Source organism: Dermacentor andersoni, chromosome 4 (assembly GCF_023375885.2).
Source record: "Dermacentor andersoni chromosome 4, qqDerAnde1_hic_scaffold, whole genome shotgun sequence".
In the NCBI taxonomy this organism is placed as follows: Eukaryota; Metazoa; Arthropoda; class Arachnida; order Ixodida; family Ixodidae; genus Dermacentor; species Dermacentor andersoni.
The window spans coordinates 181,972,106-181,991,420 of record NC_092817.1 but is presented as its reverse complement, the minus strand read 5'-3'; the positions used below and the strand labels follow the sequence as shown (position 1 = coordinate 181,991,420).

Below are 19,315 nucleotides of genomic sequence, written 5' to 3'. Positions count from 1 at the left end.
CGTGAAATGAACGAGTTGAGGACAAATATCTTAATGATACTTTGTCATTCGAAAGCCTTGTTTACATTTTTGTACATATGCAACGGCCAGGGAAGAATCTCAGTGATGCTGTCCTTTATTCCAATGTACTGAGCAGAAGCAGCTGTCACCGGTTGCGTATTGTAATTGCACTGAAATCGTAGTCGCAACAGAGATCACATATAAAAAGCAGCAGTTCTGCAAAATATACATTAGAAATTTGAAGTACAATGGAATACACAAATGCCAAGATAAAGATTATGTAAAGGCAAAAAAAGTGTCTCTGGAAACAAAATTCACTGCATGTATCCACAAAACCTCGCAACAAGATATTTAAGTATACGTATAAGTAACCAATAAATCTACGTATCTAAGCAAAAGTTACTTTATACCAGGTGTTTCAGCTAATTTTAGCCAGAGTTTAAAAATATGCCGATACACTCTAAGACGACGCGCCCCAGTGCATTTTGCGCACTTTTGTACGTAGTGTGTCGCGCTATATTTTGTATTTTGCCTAATTAGATTTTTAGTCAAGATTAATAAACCAACTTCTGAAGTAACGAAGTTAGGAAAAGAATTCCATTTAGAAAATTGCAGAGCGGTTTGCAAAGCGTCCGAATAAACAGTTTCTGTCTTTCTAAATATGTATTAGGTATTAGTGTATTTCATGCCCGCGACATGCCGTTTGCGCGTCGTGATTGCACTGCTCCCCAACGTTCATCGCACAAACAGCCAGAGGCGCGCTACCACTTAAAAGGCGACAGGACAACCACGTACGCGTCGGCTGTGTCGTTTGCGCCAGCGATCTGCTCCCCTCGCAAAAGTTCGTTATAGCGATAAGCAGACGCAGCGGTGGTCGCTTGTGCTGCCGAAAGCAACAGGTCCATAATTTCGCGATAGCTGTAAGCAAATTGAACATCCCTAAATAAAAAAAAAATGTTTTCAGAAGGCTGAAAATGGTGGAATAAGAGTATCATTAATGACCAGACGCAGTCTTTCACTGAATTTACGTTTATTTTTCATGCGCTTTCACAACAAGCGCTTGAAGAGGTCACCTTCTGCAGCGATACAACCCTGGGACCTTCTGAGAACGCTTGCTGTCGCTGCCTTGAGCACCGTCGGTGGAATTCTGTGGCAGACTTCAATTATCTTCTCCTGTAAGAGTTCTGGAGTCATCGTTTCCGCCTTGTATACGTGATCCTTAATATAGCCCCAGAAGAAAAAGTCAAGAGGGTTGAGGTCGGATGACATTGCCGGCCACAGCACAGGCCCGTTTCTCCCTATCCATTGCCCTGGGAAGGTAGCATCAAGGCTTGCTCGTGCTTGACTGCAGCTGTGAGCTGGGTCCCCGTCGTGCTGACACCACATTGCATCAAGCTGGGCTAGTGGCATGTTCCAGCAGAAGTCTTCAACCTGCCCTTTGAGGAACTGACACACCTCTTACCGGTCAGAGTGTTGTTAGAAACACTGGGCCAATACTGTGCTGTCATATATTCCGCATCAAACGTTAAAAGACCACTGATATTGGTGGCGGGATATTCCTAGAAAGTGGGGATTTCACTCACTTCTATAGTGTGCGTTGGGGATATTTACTTGGCAATTTCAGGAAACGTTCAGCTCGTCAGTCCGGATACCTTGGTGAGAAAGTCAGAATCCTGCTCCTCCTGAATCAAAATCCAATTCGCAAAGTCGAGTCTCTTTTGAAGATCCCTTGACTGCAGGCATTGATGCAACTGCAGGTGATAAGGGTGCAGTCCAGCTGTTTTCAAAATCATCCAGGCAGTTGAGTTGGACAGACCGAGCTATGCGCTCACGCTGCGCGTGCTAGCGTGTGGATTAGCTGCCATGAAACACAAAACATTGGAGCGAACCTCATTATTTATGACTCAAGCTCTCTGCCTCTTTCTTGTGAATCTCACGCGTGTCCCGTGACAATTGCCCCTTCCCACGCTTGTTGAGCTTCACCGCAATAATTTGCGCGCGCTTCACCGCGTAATACTGCTGTATTGAGGCGAAGCTGACTTTCAGCAACCAGCATTATGCAACGCGTCGAGCTTTCCGAGCTTCGAAGCCAATCGCGAGGACCACAAAGGCGGAGTCAGTGTCATTGCTGATAGCGGCGAATTCTTTCAATGAAAAACATGGCACAGAACGGCAAGAAGCTTAAGAGCAAACGCAGAAGCAGCTAGGCCTAGCGTTGCTGCGGTGGTGGCTACGGCTGCCAGCGGTTCTGCGTGCGAGAGCGTTCGAGGAGCTACGAGGTAATCAAAACGGTGGCGGTGGTTTTATTAATGCCGTTTCGGACCTGCCATAACGGCAAAAAGTCCGGAAAATCGGATGGCGAAGGGTTCTTGCATCCGAAATTTCAGACGTTATTATACATAGGCTCTATGGGGTACGTGGTGGTGCCGCGAAACCGTCGGAATTATCGGGAGTCCGGAGAGTCGGTAGTTGACTAAACACTGGCAACTCCTCGTACCCGAGCCAGCTTTACCGCGACTTTCTTTCTCTTTCAATAAAATTACAGCTAATTTTCCCTGATAGAAGCACAAATTCCCCAAGTCCTCCCCGAGTTTTTCCAGGCTATTGAAAATCCCTGAGAATTCCCGGTTTTCCCGGTTGGTAGACACCCTGTTGTGCCTTCCTAGCTGCCATTTTTCCTATCACAATAATCCCCCCCCTCCACCAACCTCTCTGATAACAGTCAATGAGGCAGTCATAACCAGCAATAAGGTCTTGTCATCTATATGATGCGAGCACTATCTTCTATTCTCTTGTGGGATTGGGGGTGGGGTGGGAGGATTTATGCCCAGAATCGTGCCAGTAAAAGGCGGATTGTGTTTTCTGGCACTAATTATGTATATTTGTTGCAGTGTTAGTACTTGCTAACCACTAAACATTTTGAGACAATCACATTTCTTTCCTGCTTGACATGTTTTTCTAATAATTTTATTTGCCTCATCTCCCAAAGGCAAGATCAGTCATGTGAGTTTCCATACATAGCATGTTCCAAATGCACCAACACTAATGAATAAAAGACACTAATTACAGAAAAGAATAAAGCAACATATAAAGTTAAACAAACAAAAGTGAGCTTTGGTTAGAGTTGCCTCACTTCACTCTTTCAGAGACTCTGCACAAAATGTGTGTTGGTAGCCTTATCAAGGCACTGCACATATGTATACAATAAAGGCTCAACACACAACCTAAAAGACAAGTGGCTTCACGTAATACTGCAGCAATGTACAGGAAGAGCGCGCCTTTATTGACAGCTGCTGATGACGTGTTCACATGAAAGCAAGCAAAAGGAACCAGGAGGTAAAGGGAGTGTAAGGCAACCCATAAAGAAGGCAGGAATGATGACATCAGGTGACTTGATGGCAAGAGACGCACTCAAGGAGGAATGACGACAGACAGCGAGGGAACAGCCAGGCACCGGTGGCAGTGTGGGGACAGAAACAGGTATCAATGATTTTTAACTCTTGAGCAGACTCTTGGGAGGCTGTGACACAGCAGAATTTTATGGGCTCTTGCTTTTGCGCTCACGATTTCCTTCAGCCGAGCTGTTCTTTGGCTTCTTGCTCGATCGTTGGCTGCTTCGGTCAGGCGATGGGCCCTTGCGGCGGCCGGCTTCTAGGTCGTCTGCAGGCTTCTGGTTAGCTCTGTGCTTTTGCACGGCATCCAAGACTTGCACTGCTCGCGCAGTGCCAAGTTCCGCCGCAGAGCTGACGGCGCGGACTGCTGTTGCAGTGCCAATACCAGCAGCGGAACGCGCTGCCTGTGCTGCTTCTGTGGCTCTGATGGATGCAACGGAGTGGGCAGACCGGGCGACTTGAGCCAGTGCCCTCTCAGCTCCAGCCTTTGCAGATGTTGCAGCTCCGGCAACACCAATGGCTGCTGCAGATGTAGCAGTCTTCGCTGCTTGCACCGCACCTGCACTGAAGCTCGCTGCCGACCATACTGCCGTCACCGCTCGTGCCACGCCGTTGCTCGCTGCAGACCGCAAACCTTCCACCACCATTGCCGCTTGCGACAACCCTTGGCTCGCTGTAGATCGTGCTTCCGTCACCACCATCGCTGCTCGTGCAGCACCAAGGTTTGCCGCTGACCGCACGGCCTGGGCACCGGCGCCTACGGTGGAAGCTGCCGATGTGGCCGCCTCCCTCGCAGCTGTCGCCCCCCTTGATGCGCTGTCAGCTGCAGCGTCACGCACCTGCCGTGCTGCGCCGGCGGCTGCGTCCCGTGCTCGAGAGACCCCCGCGGCCGCCTTGGACACAACTGAGTGGAGTAGGGTGGCGACGTGCCCTAGTGCGGACAGCAGCCACCACGGGGCCCGGAACAAAAGCTCACACAATCGACCCGCCCTTGTCTCCTGAAAGGCGATCCATTAACTGAAACAAAAGGGGGAGGGGGCAGAGAACGACGTTAAGTGTACTAGAATACATACGCTGTGCGCTCCACATTAAAACGACACGGGATGTTTCTGCAAAGTTCCTGCAGGAACAATGCACATGCAACCTGTCAGAAGTGTAGGCAGTGAACCAATTTGCATGAAAATCATATCCACAGGCACAATATAAAGAAACTGGTCAACAGAAGACCCTCCCCTCTTTGAAAGCCCTAGCGACACACATACCAGTCTTCCAGCCGCAGGCTGTACCTTATGGTTAACACACACAAGAAGCACAGATCGCATAATGCGTCATTCTGTATTGATATCTTTCAGCATAACCAGATGTGATAAGTGGGGCAGAATTCTCATTACTAGCAAAAGGCTTAAACGTATGGCTGTCACCCAGTTAAAAATCGGTGCATTGACTGAATCAACTCGGAAGCTTCTATCTAAACAGATGGGAATGACGAAATGTCTTTTTTTCTTGGCAACCTCTGCATGAATTTTGATGCAATCTGCTGCATTTAAAAGAAAATGTTTAACTCTAGTGACTGTAGAAAGCAGATGTTTTGTTTAGGTCATCAATGTATTAAAAGGTATTATTGAACACAACAAAATTTCAACAGGCTCAAGTATCAAGTTTACAATTCTGTAACTCAGCAACAACAGACTATCGCAATTATAAAAACTGAATCTTATAATATATCCAAGGTGGACAAAATTGACGCATTAAACACAGCTCTGAAATATACCACCAGTTCGAGAGCAGGACTTTTGCAATACCCTCATAAACATCTCAACAAAATCACACAATTTGTAAATTCATATATCATATTTGTCTGCTTGTGATGCTCTAACCAATGGAATTTCGAGAAATGCGATATCATTTTGATGCAGTGTTCTGAATGTGTAAACTCCGAGATTCTATTTTTTCTTAAGGTAACCAATTCTCAGCAATTCTTGTAAAAAAATTTCAGGCCCTAAATTTAAATTCTTCTTATCAGTCACTAGAATAGCTGTCAGTTTGGCATGCTGGTAAGTGTTCATGATGGAAAAGTGTGGTGAAAATGGTCACTTAGGAAGAACACAGGACAAAGCGCCACCAACAACAGGAAAAGTTATTTAGGAAATGAGTGCTTATATACAAAATGAATGTATGTCACCACAAAGCCACTATTGTTGAAACCAAAATGCAACAGGAGATATCAAGACACAAGTGCCTTCAATAACAACCAAAGCACGAGTACAACCCCCTTTTTAAATCTAAGACACAAAGGCTTCTGTCATTTTTTATCTAAAAAAGCAACTTTAGAGTTCGAAAGCAGAGTGAATGGCTGGCTGACACAGCCATCACCCTCCTTCTTAATGCAATAAGCTTAATGCAATTGTGCCCCCAAATTTAGATTTGCACGTGCATTCACCACAGTGCACTGCTAAATGTGAGTACGGTGCCCCTTTCAGAGAACTTCGATGTTCAGGCATCAGCCTGTCTGGCCGACGTATTCGTTTCCACATTTGAAAGGAATACTGTATACAACATCTTTTTTGCACTGAACAGATTTTTGGCCATGTTTGATGTCATAGCCACCCTTGGTTGCACTGTTTTCTTTCGTTATGAACCTTTGTACTGCTGGGAATGCAATGATGTGTTTTCCTCCAGTATGCTGAAACCACTGGTAGCCAAGAAGCTTTGGCCCGTGATTAAGCTCCTGGCAAATAGTGACTCTCGTATTGCGGTTTCGGATAAGGAGGATTATTTTGTACTTTTGCTGGAAAAGGTGTTCCTAGAAAAAGCCAAAGCTACCATTAAGAATAATTTTTGGGAAGTTGAGAAGGCTACTGCTGTAAAACGACAGGCTGTTAAATTATTGGCTGATTTAAGCTTGTGCCGTTTATCTTCCTAAGTGAAGAACGAGAAGGGCCTTGTGTTACAGGCATTCTCTATCGTGAAAACCCATAAGCCGGAAATGCCGTTCAGAACTATTGTCTCGGAAAGGGGGTCATGGCCTCACTCGGTCTCTGGTTTTCTGCAGAAAAATTTGGATTTGCTTAACTTTTTTGATCCGTTTACAGTTCCAAATTCCACGGAAGTCGTAAACTATCCCAGAACCAATGATGTAAGAATTTGCAATGCTTTCGGTATTGATGTCACTTACCTTTACTATTCCATTCCTCAGGCTCCCTTACAAAGTGTCAAAGAGTACATCACAGACAACCATGACAAAGTTGCTTTTCGTAATGCTAGTGGGGTGTCTGTTGAAGGATTTCTGAAGTTGCTAGCACTGTATCTCAGTTCCACATTGGTAGGGTGGGAAGAGGGAGCGTACGTCCAGAAAGACGGAATATGTATTGGGTCTCATGTTGCCCAAGTCCTTTGCAATATATCTTTAAGCAAAGTGGGTAGAGCTATTGAAAAAGAATTACATGGCACGGATCTAAAGCTGTTCAGGTTTGTGGAGGATTAGCTCATTTTGGTGAAAGATAATCCTGGTAGTAGCATGCTTGTGAATGCATTGAAGACCTTTACGGAAATCTGGCCTTGAGTTTACCGTTGATCTACCAAAGGAACGTCAAATCCAGTATTTAGATCTGCCAATTAAGTTTTGGCCCAATAAACCATGCTGGATGTACCACCCTAGATCGGTGAAACCTTTGTTGAGCTATGAATAAGCGCATTCAAAGTTAGTAAAAAACGGCACAGGGACATCGTGCATAAAATCGGCCCTGAGGAAATCTTGTGAACATATGGTGGAACAAAGCATTTCAGCCCAGACAGAGCACTGACAAGTGGCAGAGCCCTTTGTGTCTTAGATTTAAAAAGGGGTCGCACATATGCTATGGTTGTGATTGAAGGCACTCGTGTCTTGATATGTCGCGCTGCATTTTGGTTTTCAATGACAGTGGCGTCGCGGTGATGTACATTCATTCTGTATATAACAACTCCTTTCCTAAATAAAATTTCCCGTTGTTGGTACCGCTTTATCTTGCGCTCTTCCGAAGTTACCACTTTCGCAGTGCTTTTCCATCATGAACAGCCACTAAAACTTAACATCCTCCCTCAAATGCAACAACTTTCATTCAAATTGGTGGGTGTCTAACAAAAGCATTTCTCTGTTTTACACGTACTTGGGAAGAGAAATCAGAGTTGACCTGAAATGAAGCTTCCTTTTAAGAGCTAGAAGGTTGGATGGAAGGATGGAGAAAAGTAGTATGCATACTTACAAAATATGAATGCCCTTCTTAAACCTCCCAATAGCTAAACCAACTCATAAAATTAATTTACCTTTTTTCCAGGCAATCAGAACTGTAATGATGTGCATATTGTTCATATTGGGTATCTGCATCACACAATATTGTTGTGTTTGTGGCTGCACACAAGCAGCTTCTGTAGATCTTAGAAAAACTAAGCCCAGAGGAACTCGGACACCAAAGGACAGTAATAATTGAATTGAGACCTGCTGATCTTAGCATATTCAAAACTCAAGTTTCGATAATGAAGCAAAAAAAAGATTTGTTAGCTTACTACTGAACAAAATGAGGGAAAACTTTTTCTTTTCTGAATTTTGTGCTTCAACTTCTGAGCTGGCAAGTCAATTGAAAGTTTTGGCGTAGTGTTACCATCTTACCTTTACTATTACTAACTGCCACGACTGTGCATGCGCACAGTTTATTGGGATCGGTTAACATGGCTGTCTTAACAACAGCACAGTGCCCAGGCAGCATGCTTTGATGCTAGTTTACCCGTCTTACTTGCTCTCTGTCGTGACAGCAAGAAATAAGTAGTAAAACCAGCCATCGCTTAGCCTAATCTCAGGCTGAGGATTAATCAGATCAGTTATTTGTTTTGACACTGCTAGGCTGAGAGAAACGGCACCGAGGTGGTTTTGACCACGAGAAGAGTTTGAACACGAAGATAGCACCACAGCATTGCACAGTATTGATCAACGCTAACTAATGTGGTGCCATCTGCAAAGGGGAAACTGAAAGGGAAATTATTTCTCTAGGCCTAGCAATGCCAGAATCAAAAATGTATCTTAAAAATGACAAGATATTGCGAATACTTCTGTGTTCAGTGTGACATCAGACTAGGCGATGGCTGATTTTACCGATTATATTTTATGCTGTCATGACAGAAAATAAGTAGCAAAGGCAAATCAATGCCAACAGCAATAAGACGGCGACTTGGGCAAGTTGGTTGACGTTCATGTTTGAAATTTGATTGAAGCGCACATAAGGCGGGGACACAAATAGGGAGGTAGACAGGACGGCGCTTGGCCTGGATATCAAGCGTCATTCTGTCTACCTCCCTATTTGGGTCTCCATCTTATCTGCCCTTCAATCAAATTTCAAACATCAATGCCAACAGGTCTGGGCGGCATTGCCATGTTATTATGTAATCATGGTAATACACAGGAGCCGTCCTGGCAGACTTGCTGGAACCCCATATACTACGTGCATTTGTGGCAGCTGGTAACAGTAATCGTAAGACCATAATGCTATGCTAGAACACAATAGTGCATTGCCATGGATCTCAAAGCCCTATTGCTATCTCACATTCTGGCTATTTGATCAAAGGAGAAGCTTTCACAATTTCCTTGGCTGAATCTCTGGTTCCTTTAGAATGCAACCTAGTCCTTTCAGAGTAGACACAGCCAAAATCCATGACATCACGGAAAGTTGGCTTGGGAACTTCAGGGGGCATTGCCACGTACCTTGCCTTTGTATCGTTTTTGACCAACTAAGACTCCTTTCGTGGTAAGTGCAACTGTGAATTGTAGCGTACACCGGGACATGGACAAGCACTGACTAGGCAGCGCTTGTCCTGTTGTGTGCTGTAATTCACAGTAACAGGGAACACCAATTAGCCCAGTCTCAAACCTTGTCTCGTGGCAAGAGCATCCATTTTGCTGTTGTACGAGCATAAGCCTAGTTTACAACATACACACAATGTTAATAGTCTTGTGTTCCATTAGGGAGCAGTCTGCTGCAGAAAAGTGCAGCAAACCTGGTCATTTCCGCAATTTCAACCATGCAGCTGTCGTTTTCAACACTTAATAAGTCAAGGCCTAAAATAATAAGCAAAAGGCTGGTGCAGAAAGTGGGCTGAAACACACTCGCCAGCTTTATGATGTGAACGTAGGCTTTGTTCATTTGTCGAGGGAGCTATAAATCACATGTGCAAGCATGTGAAGCAACATTTGCCACAGGGCATATTTCGCAGGTTTTGTTCAAAGCCCCGCAAAAAAGAACCCCACATCACAGTCACGAGAACAACCCAGTCCTGAGAACTGCTTCATTTGGTGTTTCTGAGCGCACTCTCCACAGATTTTTCAAGCTTATGCCCTATAAAGAATATTTAAATAGTTGCATAGCTGAACTTAGCTAGCTAACTTGTGCATCAAGAAGTATACTGAGTAAATATGATGGTCTCAAATGCTCAAAATGCTTTGGTCCTTTAAAAGCCTTAGTTCAATTTATGTGAAAGACATGGTATACATACATACAGTGTACGGACATACAGATTACATAGCATGTTACAGACAAAGACAGCAGAAAGAAGCAAACGGTATACACATGGCACTTCCGGAAATCATTAGTTTTCTGCTGTCCTCCTTGTTCGTAACACAGCGTGTAATCTGCACTAATGGCACACCAACAGGCTCAAATAGCAACCTTAGTCAAATATGTACAAACATGTGCAGGGTGTTTCAGGTAATTTGTGTGCCGCCTTAAAAAAAGAAGGGTGTATACATGAATGCGACCAACACAGTATTGCTTGCTGTCTTCTACAGCAACTCAGCTTTTTTTTTACTCTAAGCTTAAATTATTATTTACAAAAGCTAACTTAACAAAGTTTTAAGGTATTGGTTTAAATAGAAAAGCTTCACTGAAGAAGTTGTACAGCACATTCAGAAATATCCAAATGAATTTTTCTCATGAAGGTAGATGTGATATTATTTTTTAAAGCCCTAAAGAAAGCATGCAAAATATGAAAAAGTACACTTGTGAAAAAAAAATTTTTTTTATGCATTTGAAATGATGTGACTGGTTGTATTGAGAAGAAGCAACTAAAAATAAAACAAGACATGAAAAGCAAGAAACACTGGCTCACAATGAGACAATAAAGAATAATTATTACATTTGCCGCAATTTCAGTGTGCTGCTTCAACAGCTATGACAATATCTATGTGCAGTGGCTGCCATAATTCCCAGTCAAGGTGGTCTCATGAAACCAGTGTGGCTACACAAAACACTCAAAAGACCACAGTGATGTCAACTTGAAGTCTCGGTTAAGAACCAACTTGCTGCTTTGAACAAGAATCAATACACTGAGTTTCGACAAATTGACCTGATGCATAATTTGGCAAAATGCTGAACCAAAGTTAATGTGAAGACACTGCTGCGTACCTGCCAAAATGTGAACATTAAAATTCGTTAGAAATGTGAGCATGATGCTGAAGAAAACCGCACACATGCTTTAAAAGCTTGCCATAAGTCCGCCTCTTTTGTGGGATACTTACACACTTAATTAAAGGTGTGTAACCTTTAGATGCAACACACAAAAACAACAACAAACTAGTCATAGCAAATATACAGATTAGCAACACAGTCATTTTACAAAACAGTGACATTGGTGCTGCCAACTTCTGTTTCAGGAGCTTGTCTGTAGAAACTTTCTCGAAGCAGATACCTGCCTGGCAACCTTCTAACAAAATGAAACTTTTTCGCAAACAGAATTTTTTTTTTGCATGACTTGACACAACATCCATAAACTCGTACAATCAGGCTAAATTTATAAACGCTAGGAAAAGTTTGGGAGAGTTGGAAAGCATGCTGATGTAGTTGCCAACGCCTGCGCTACAATGGCATTTATACTGTGCGGAAGAATTAAGCGACAGTAGTGTGGACTACTTACCGGTCCTATGAATGGCAGGTTGAGCAGAGTGCCCAAGAAGGGTATCCTACGGAGGAAGTTGATGACAACGGGGAAGAACCCGCTGTGGGGTGAGGAAGAGAGAACGACACTGCTGTCAGACACAAGGATGTACAAGTATTCAACACATCTGCCACGAGAGTTGTGCTAAAATCTCTCCCGTTTGGCTGGTTCCCACCTTAGTACGGCACGTGGCAAGCTTCAATAATTTCTGCCACACTGCAGCTTCAGCTAAGGATTTAATAGCAGCAAGTCCATCCAGTTCTATTTCCCTTTTTCTTATTACACTAGCACTCTATGACCGCTGAGAGTGCATGTGTGAGAGCAAGATGGCACACATTCAGCTCAGTCAATTAGTCTTCACACACATGTGCACGTTTGTACACCAAATTATCTTATAAGTGGAAACACTTCCAAACTACCACCTGCGGTAGAGAGCACAATTCTATCACATCAGCTGGATTACTTGAAGAGGAGGACACTACAAATCACAGTATAATGTGAATATGAAAGATTCACAAGTTAACTTTCTAGTTATTCACTTTACACTGGATGTCCCAGAAGTCCATTCATTCTTCTGGGACATTCAATGTCCCATCCATTCTCCAACAGAGTTATGTCAATTAGCTGATCTAGCACCACTTGAGCTCAGAACTAAATACGACAGATTAAAATTCCTCTACGAAGTTATTCACAATCAAGTAGACATTAAACCAGATGATTATTTTGAGCTTCCTATGAACGCGTCAACAAGGCATCGTCATAGTATGTACATTCCTCCTCCACTCGCCTGCAATGATTGTTTCAAGTTCAGTTTTTTTCCTAGGGCGATAAGAGACTGGAATTTGTTACCCGACTCTCTTGTAACCTCGAAGTCCTTAACTACCTTTTTGGAAAGTCTTAAAAGCACGATTTTTTGTAATAACACAGTGAATTAACCAATATGTATGCATTTACTTTTACAAGTGTGACTCCCATTGGGTCTATGATGATGCGGTGCCAAATTGTGAATGGTTCTTTATTACTTTCCTTTGTATGTTGTAGTTCATACTTTTCAATTTTAAGACAAGCTTTGTGAGCCAAAGCTTGTAGCTCGGTTGCATTCGATGTATCTTTTTGTTGTTTTTATTCTCCATTCCTGTAATAGCCTGATGAGGGCTGACAGTATCAATAAATGAATGAATGAAATGAAATGAATGAATGAAAGTGAAATTGAAGCCAAGCAGTAATAGGCTCACACCATTTCTTGGCTGAAATGCATATTTGAATGTCAGCGAATAACATGCATGCAACACAGAGAAAGAGAACCATGAAACATGGCACTGAAGCACGGAGGTCAGTGCTGCGTTTCGTGGTCCCCTTTTTCTGTGTTGTGTGTGCGCTATGCGGTAACATTCACATACAAGGTCTGTCCCAAAACTTCCTGGAATGATTTTTGTAGTCGGCAACGCCACCTGGCAGGGCGGGGCTGCGGGCGGAGAAGTTAGTGGGGGATCTAAGCTTTGAAACGAGACTGGTCTCAGTTGCCTGCAGGCAGTTCTTGAGGCAGGTCACCCTCTGCACAGACGTATCTACTGCACCCTCGTCAAGAAAAAGAAAGGACCAGTTTTTGGAGCAGCGTTATGCAATCAAGTTTTGTGTGAAACTGGGTAAAAATGGGGCGGAGATGCTCGACACGCTTTGGAAAGCCTACGGTGATGACACGATGAAACAAAGCCAAACTTCCATGTGGCACAAGAGGTTCCGGGAAGGTCAGGAGTGCGTCAATTACGACGACCACTCGGGACGCCCGTTGACATCACAAATAGACAACTCGGTGCAAAAAAAGCATCAAGTTTTGCACAAGGAGCAGCGATTAAGTAATCGGATGATCGCAGAGGAGTGTGGAATACCTAAAAGAATCATTCATTGCATTTTAACGGAAGATCTTCAAATGAGGAAAGTCTGTGCGAAAATTGTGCCAGAAGTCCTGACGAGTAAGATGAAGGGATAGTGTTTGTTGAAGTGCTAGGAATTGCATGAATGCTACAAAACAGACCCAGAATTTTCGGACAGAGTGCTCACAGGGGACGAGACGCAGATTTTTGAGTACGATCCCAAATCAAAGCGTCAGAGCAGTGAGTGGCACACCACAGAGTCTCCTCACCAGAAAAAAGCAAGGATGAGCAAATCGCGAATCAAGGCAATGCTCATTGTGTTTTTCGAAAGAAAAGGTGTGATTCACAGTGAGTTCGTGCCACAGAAAGAAACAGTCAACAATGAATTTTACTAAGAAATTCTCAAACGGTTGTGCCACGGGGTTCGGCACGTCAGAACAGAAATTCGCGACAATTGGATCTTGCACCATGACAACGTGTCAAGCCACACCGCGCTCATTGTCTCCGAGTTGCTGGCCAAAATGAGTGTGGCAACACTGCCTCAGCCACCGTACATCCACAATCTGGCACCACCGGACTTATTTTTGTTTGTTCCCAAGCATTAAATGAACCCTGAAAGAAACTCGGCATGGTACGCTGGAGACGATAAAAGCAGCTGCAGCAAGCTCACTGAAGGAGGTTCCCGTTGGTGGCTTTCAGGGCGCCTTCAATGATTGGGTGAAGCGTTGGAAATGGTGCATGGAAGCAGAGGGAGCATTCTTTAACCCTTTGACGGTCAATAACGTAAATATACGGCGCCGCAAACAATTCCAAAAATGGTCGATGCCGTATATTTACGGCGCCGGCTGTACGTTTAAAAAGCGCGCCAATTTCCTAACCTTTTCTTCTCTGTCATGTGCTGCCACTATGTGGGGATACAGGGTATTTTTCTTGCGTGCCTCCCTCTCTCGGTTTTCGTTGCATGGTTTGTTTTAGCGCTAGTTTGTTCCCACACGTTTATGTACTAGCGCTCGCGCATTGGTGCGCACGCGGGTGGGCGGCCGTTTGGATTTTGTTTCAGCATCGGTTTCGGCTTTTCGCGCTCGAAAAACTGATGGCTATCTCGTTACTAATCGCTCAAAGGGCGACCGCTTGTTTCTCGTTCGTTTAGTGCGCACAGGGGTGCGCATAGGAAGGATGCCGCCGTGCATGCATTTCTGTTTTTCTTTTTTTAAGACTCGCGAAAACTAATTGCCCTAGCTGGTTGGCGATAAGATGAAGATTAGCGGAAGTTTGTCACATGTGTTGCTTTTTTGATGGGCACACAACCAAACAGTTTTCTTGAGTGCACGCACCTACGCAGTTCGATTACACTATGGATGTACGTATTAGTGTAAGAGCAGGAACATTTGAGACTTGCGAAATATTCTCGTGTGTGGATTTTCAAAGCCTTGAACTATGTGCATAAAATGCATCAAATTTTTAATTCTGATAAGTCTATTTCCTATTTTCTTGTTGTTATTCATGAATGAAGAGTGCATATATACCAACACAAACAATTTTTTTCTCACTTTACGGTCACCCTAGAAAAATTACGGTAAATTTTTTTCAAAATAGGTCCCAAAGAAGAATTGAAATCTGCAATAAAAAAAAGAGACCCTGGGAGGTCGCATATGGCGAAAAAAATCGACCCTCAAGTTAAACAGTTCTGAATAAATTTTAAACTGATATTGAATAAATGATTTATATATAAAAAAAAAAATCCGGGAAGTTTTGGGACAGACCCTGTATATTGGGCTTAGCATGAGTCTACTTAGTCATCATACTGTGGCCACATTCTTGGTAGACAAGAACAGTGTTCTTAATGTTAGCAACACCGCCCCAGCCATGCTTGCCTGAAGAGCAGGATGAAGCCATAACTTTCAACGATGATTCCGATTAGGGGAAAACCAAAGATGACGATGGCAATGCCACCAAAAAACGCGAGCGTGCCACGAATCTTGTGCCTCTGGAAGAAGAACCGAAATGTGCGCTCTAGGCCGATGACGAACGCCAGGCCAGTGAGGAACAGGATCTGCGTGTAGCAACGGGAAGAAAGCAAGGCAATTGTTGGTGAAACAGTGGAATTTGCAGACAAATTTGTCAAAGGCGTTAGCTTTGCTATTATAATCTATTTTGCTTAATTTTTAAATATGTTTCAGTGAGACTTGAACTCTTTACAATCTATTTTCATGTGCTGAATTGACCTTTTTTTGGTACATAGCATATTGTTTTAATTTTTTAAAATTCTATAAACCAATGTCTGGATAACTTCAGTTTTGAAGGAGCAATGTAGTATTTGGTTCTACTATATACACAACTATAAAAATAAACACAGCTATAAGCGAAAAATGTTCTGCTTAAGGATCTCTAGCTCTTCTATTGTACTCTGAATGCAATGAAGCAAAGTTTGTTCAAATTCTGGGATTTTACATGCCGAGACTATGATGCAGCTGTGAGGCACGCTGTAGCGGGGGGACTCGGCATTAAATACGACTAGCTGGGGTTCCTTAAAGTGCACCTAGCCCTAATAACATAAGCATTTTTGTATTTTGCCCCCATCGAAAGGTGGCCGCAGCCAGGATGAAACCCACAACCGCCACCTCAGCAGCGCAATGCCATAGCCATTAGGCTGCTGCAGCGGTCTAGCGGCAGGTTGGGGAGACAATGCGCGACATCACTCTTGAACACCTGCCTACAAGTGGTTTTGTAGGTGTGTCATGGAGGCTGTGACTGAGGGAATACCTAACACCACCTCGAGTACAAGGCGACACTACGTCAGGTTACAGACTATGGAAAGTCACTTGCACGCACAATGCACTACTGAAGTACACGTAACGCCTTGTGGGTGTTCTGCGTACGGGCTGATCCCAAACGCAGTGCAGTATCACGTAGCCTCACAAAGTGCTAGCCTTCCCAAAAGAAGGACGGGGGACACTGGTGCACTCTCGCTTTCCTACCGAACTCGCTGCTACGTGACATTAGGCACATGCCATGCATCTTGAAGTGCTAACTTTCACAAGCAAAGGACTGGTAAGGCTGTTACTCTGTCGTTGTGTGCATGCGCCTGTGGCCAAATGGGTAGAGTATTAGGCTGCTGCAATGGGGTGCTCGGTTTAAAACCCACCATCAGACATTAATTTTTTTTATTGTGATCGTGATTAAGGCTACACAAGTAGATAAAAAAAAAAAAAAACAGGCATGGATCTTGCTAACAATTTGCATTAAAAATTATCCGCTTGCACAATGAACAGAGAATTTGGAATTGTGTTACATTCATTAGCATGTGTGTGAAATGTGCACATTGATTTCAGGATGCACACTTACAAAGAAAGCCAGCTTTATTTGCATCTGATGTTGTGCCTTTTACGCACAAAATTCTCCTTTTGCTTTTCCACTTAGAGGACCAACCACACAGCAGATTGGTATGAATGAAACACGGGGTACGTAGCATGTCCACAGCCTATGAGGAGTGCTGGTAATGCAATGTGCATTCACTTAGTGCACCGCACATGGCGCCATTACTGATCAAGTTTGTGGATTCTGAACACAGTTGCCAGCCTGTTTGAACAATCAAAGGTACAGCAACCCATATGTGCCCTGGATAGTTGTGCAATTTTCTGCTGGTCACACAAATGAAAAAAAGTTAGTATGACTAAATTTAAATCGGTGATAGATCGACAAAGGCCATAAACTGGTATAGCAAATATGACTTTTTTTTTTGTTTGTTGCTCAATGGCAATTTTTTAAAAGAAGTTCTGGTGAAGGAACTAGGTGAGTGGCAACTGCTTCCAATCCCTGGTGAAGTGGCAAATGAGAGCTACGACATCCCTCCTGCTAAAATTATTTTGACTGCATCGTACACATAGAAAGTTACAAGCTGCATCAAGTGTACACACATAAAACATCCTTGCCAAAAACTTTATGTACCACACAAATGAGCTGTGGAAAGATAGAATGATCCTGTTGAAATGTTGCCTTGTGTGATGAGTTTGTTGCCACTGACATGAGGGGTAAGAATACCTGCCGACATGGTGTCATGCTCAGTCCGAATTAGGCATGTACCTAAATGTCAGTGGCGAGAAGCTTGCAAGTGCATGAAGCTACGACATTAGGTTGCGAAAGAATGAGCACGTCGAGCAGAGGTCCGACAGTCACAAGACTTCTCAGAGACTGTACAACTCTAAGTAGTGTTAAATGTGCTGGCACCCTTGATAATTGTCTTAGCATACAAATAACTTTTAAAGGGAAGCCAACTGAGCATGTACAGATGGCCTTTCAAGTGGCTGCTGCTAGATCATATGAGTATAACGACATAACACCTGTCTATAGTATGTCAGCTAATAGGTGTCTTTCATAGGCTCATAAACCTACAGACCTCTTAATGGCAAGGCACGTGATATTCAATGGATTATTTTTCTTAAATTTCATATGTTGAGCTACCTCATTCTTGGGCCAATGGGTATCTTACCCCCCCCTCCCACACACACACACACACACAAAAGAAAAGGAACTGAACTCAATTTTAGACCCCCCTCCCCCATCCCCCATCCCTCACTTTTCTGTGCATACACCTTTCCTCGCCACTGTTCCCGCGTCAAGCATCATAAATCGCCTTCGTCTACCTGACAATGGTGTGTATTGCATAAACATTCCATGACGTTAAGTTGTGCCCCGTGCATTGCACAGGCATAAACGTTGCGTGAGATTACACGCCGCGTAGGATGAAAATAAATACAATCTCACGCATCGCATTTAGTCGTATAGCATTCAATTCATTGCTTAACGAAAGCTTAGCTTCGCATAAATTCCAACGTGTGCATTAGATCACCTGGCAAGTCAATTCGAACACCCCGTACTTTCGCTTTCCGGGAAGCGATTACTGCTGTTGCTGCCGGCTCACCACGTTCCCAACGTTCGCACACAAGCAGTTTGCTAAAGACTGTTGTTGAGCAAACTTCGAGCTCAATTATGACCTGTCACTCACGTTTCCTAAGGCAAGGAGGCCCTTGTCAAACAGCAACAGGACACCCAGGAACAGGAAGGCAACGCCGAATCCGGCTAGGCCGACGCCGATTTCTGAAACCAAAACACAGCACAAGCGACGTCAGACACAATGGGACAGAAATCCTGGCGCCGGTGCCATAATTCAATAAGAAAATGAAGCTCCATTCATTTCCGAAACCCGTGCAAGATCGCAAGCAGAACGCTTCACACCGGCTGGCAGCTGAACGTGCTGTCACGAGCACAGTGAGCACGGCACAGGCAGTGCGCATCCCGCTGCTTACTCTGGAAGTCTGTGATCTCGAACATTGTCGACGCCTGCCGTTATCGGCTGCAGGTCCCGCGGGCTTGCACTCGGCGATACGGGCGCGAAATTATTCCTCGGGCCGCGGTTCCCATCCACGTCACGAAATCCACGGCACGCACGCGGCCATGTTTGAAACGGCACGAGCGCCGCCTGCGCGTTCTCGCGCGCCGAGACTCTGGGATCGAGGGTAGTCGCTGATGCGTTCGAATTTGAAGCGAAGGCGCTCGTTTTGTTCTTTCAGCGCAGATATGCACGTGTGTGACGTCAAATCGGAACGATTTGACGCGGAGCACAGAGCGCGTTGAAGCGCATTACGAGCTGCCGCGCTCCACGAGACTTGAGCCACTTGCGCGTTGCGCAGCTCGCGCTCATCAGCCGAGCGCTGTACGTACGGCGCCCGTTCTATTTCCCGTTGTTTTGCGGTGCCCTTCGCGAAGCCGGCCAGCGACTGCATGTTGGTGAACATGTTTCCCCTCCTCGTCAGACGGTGGCCTCTTCAGCGTGGTAAGACAGCATCGATTCATGTTTGGCGTTAGTTATAGTTTAGCTTTGCGGCATTAGTTTAGCTTTGCTCTCTCTCTCTCTTTTTTTTTTGTTCCACCGAGGCTAACTTTTTTGGCGGAAGTGATCTACGCGGTGATGTGTGCGTGCGCGTGAAAGTGCCCAACTTGAGAAATGTACGCCAAGCAGTATTCTATAAATGTTTTGTTTCGGAGATTGCAACGCTACGCACGGGATTTAGGTTATAGCAGTATAAATCGGTC

The 19,315-nt window shown here is 44.3% G+C and overlaps 2 protein-coding genes across 2 annotated transcripts in view; one reads left to right on the top strand and one right to left on the bottom strand.

Moving 5' to 3' along the window:
* Positions 1 to 2,945: 2,945 nt before the first annotated feature.
* On the bottom strand, positions 2,946 to 18,711 carry LOC126530640 (vesicle transport protein GOT1B). Its single transcript, XM_050177903.3, has 5 exons — positions 18,529 to 18,711; positions 18,228 to 18,319; positions 15,097 to 15,275; positions 11,328 to 11,409; positions 2,946 to 4,409 (listed from the first exon to the last, which is right to left on the bottom strand). The coding sequence occupies exons 1-5, from the start codon at positions 18,551 to 18,553 to the stop codon at positions 4,365 to 4,367; spliced, it is 423 nt and encodes a 140-aa protein (XP_050033860.1). The 5' UTR covers positions 18,554 to 18,711; the 3' UTR covers positions 2,946 to 4,364.
* A 129-nt stretch (positions 18,712 to 18,840) lies between these two features.
* The window catches only part of LOC126531902 (uncharacterized), a 41,131-nt gene continuing 40,656 nt past the window's right edge, over positions 18,841 to 19,315 (top strand). The window contains exon 1 of the mRNA XM_055070678.2: positions 18,841 to 19,055. Coding sequence (XP_054926653.1) covers positions 19,004 to 19,055 — 52 coding nt within the window. The 5' untranslated portion in view covers positions 18,841 to 19,003. The remainder of the gene's footprint in view (positions 19,056 to 19,315) is intronic.

Coding starts and splice junctions, on each gene's coding strand:
- LOC126530640 (XM_050177903.3), bottom strand. CDS start 18,553: ATGTTCGAGATCACAGACTTCCAGA. Junction 11,410..15,096: donor GGCTTCATCCTGCTCTTCAG/GCAAGCATGGCT, acceptor CTCACCCCACAG/CGGGTTCTTCCCCGTTGTCA. Junction 4,410..11,327: donor ACCTGCCATTCATAGGACCG/GTAAGTAGTCCA, acceptor CTTTTGTTTCAG/TTAATGGATCGCCTTTCAGG.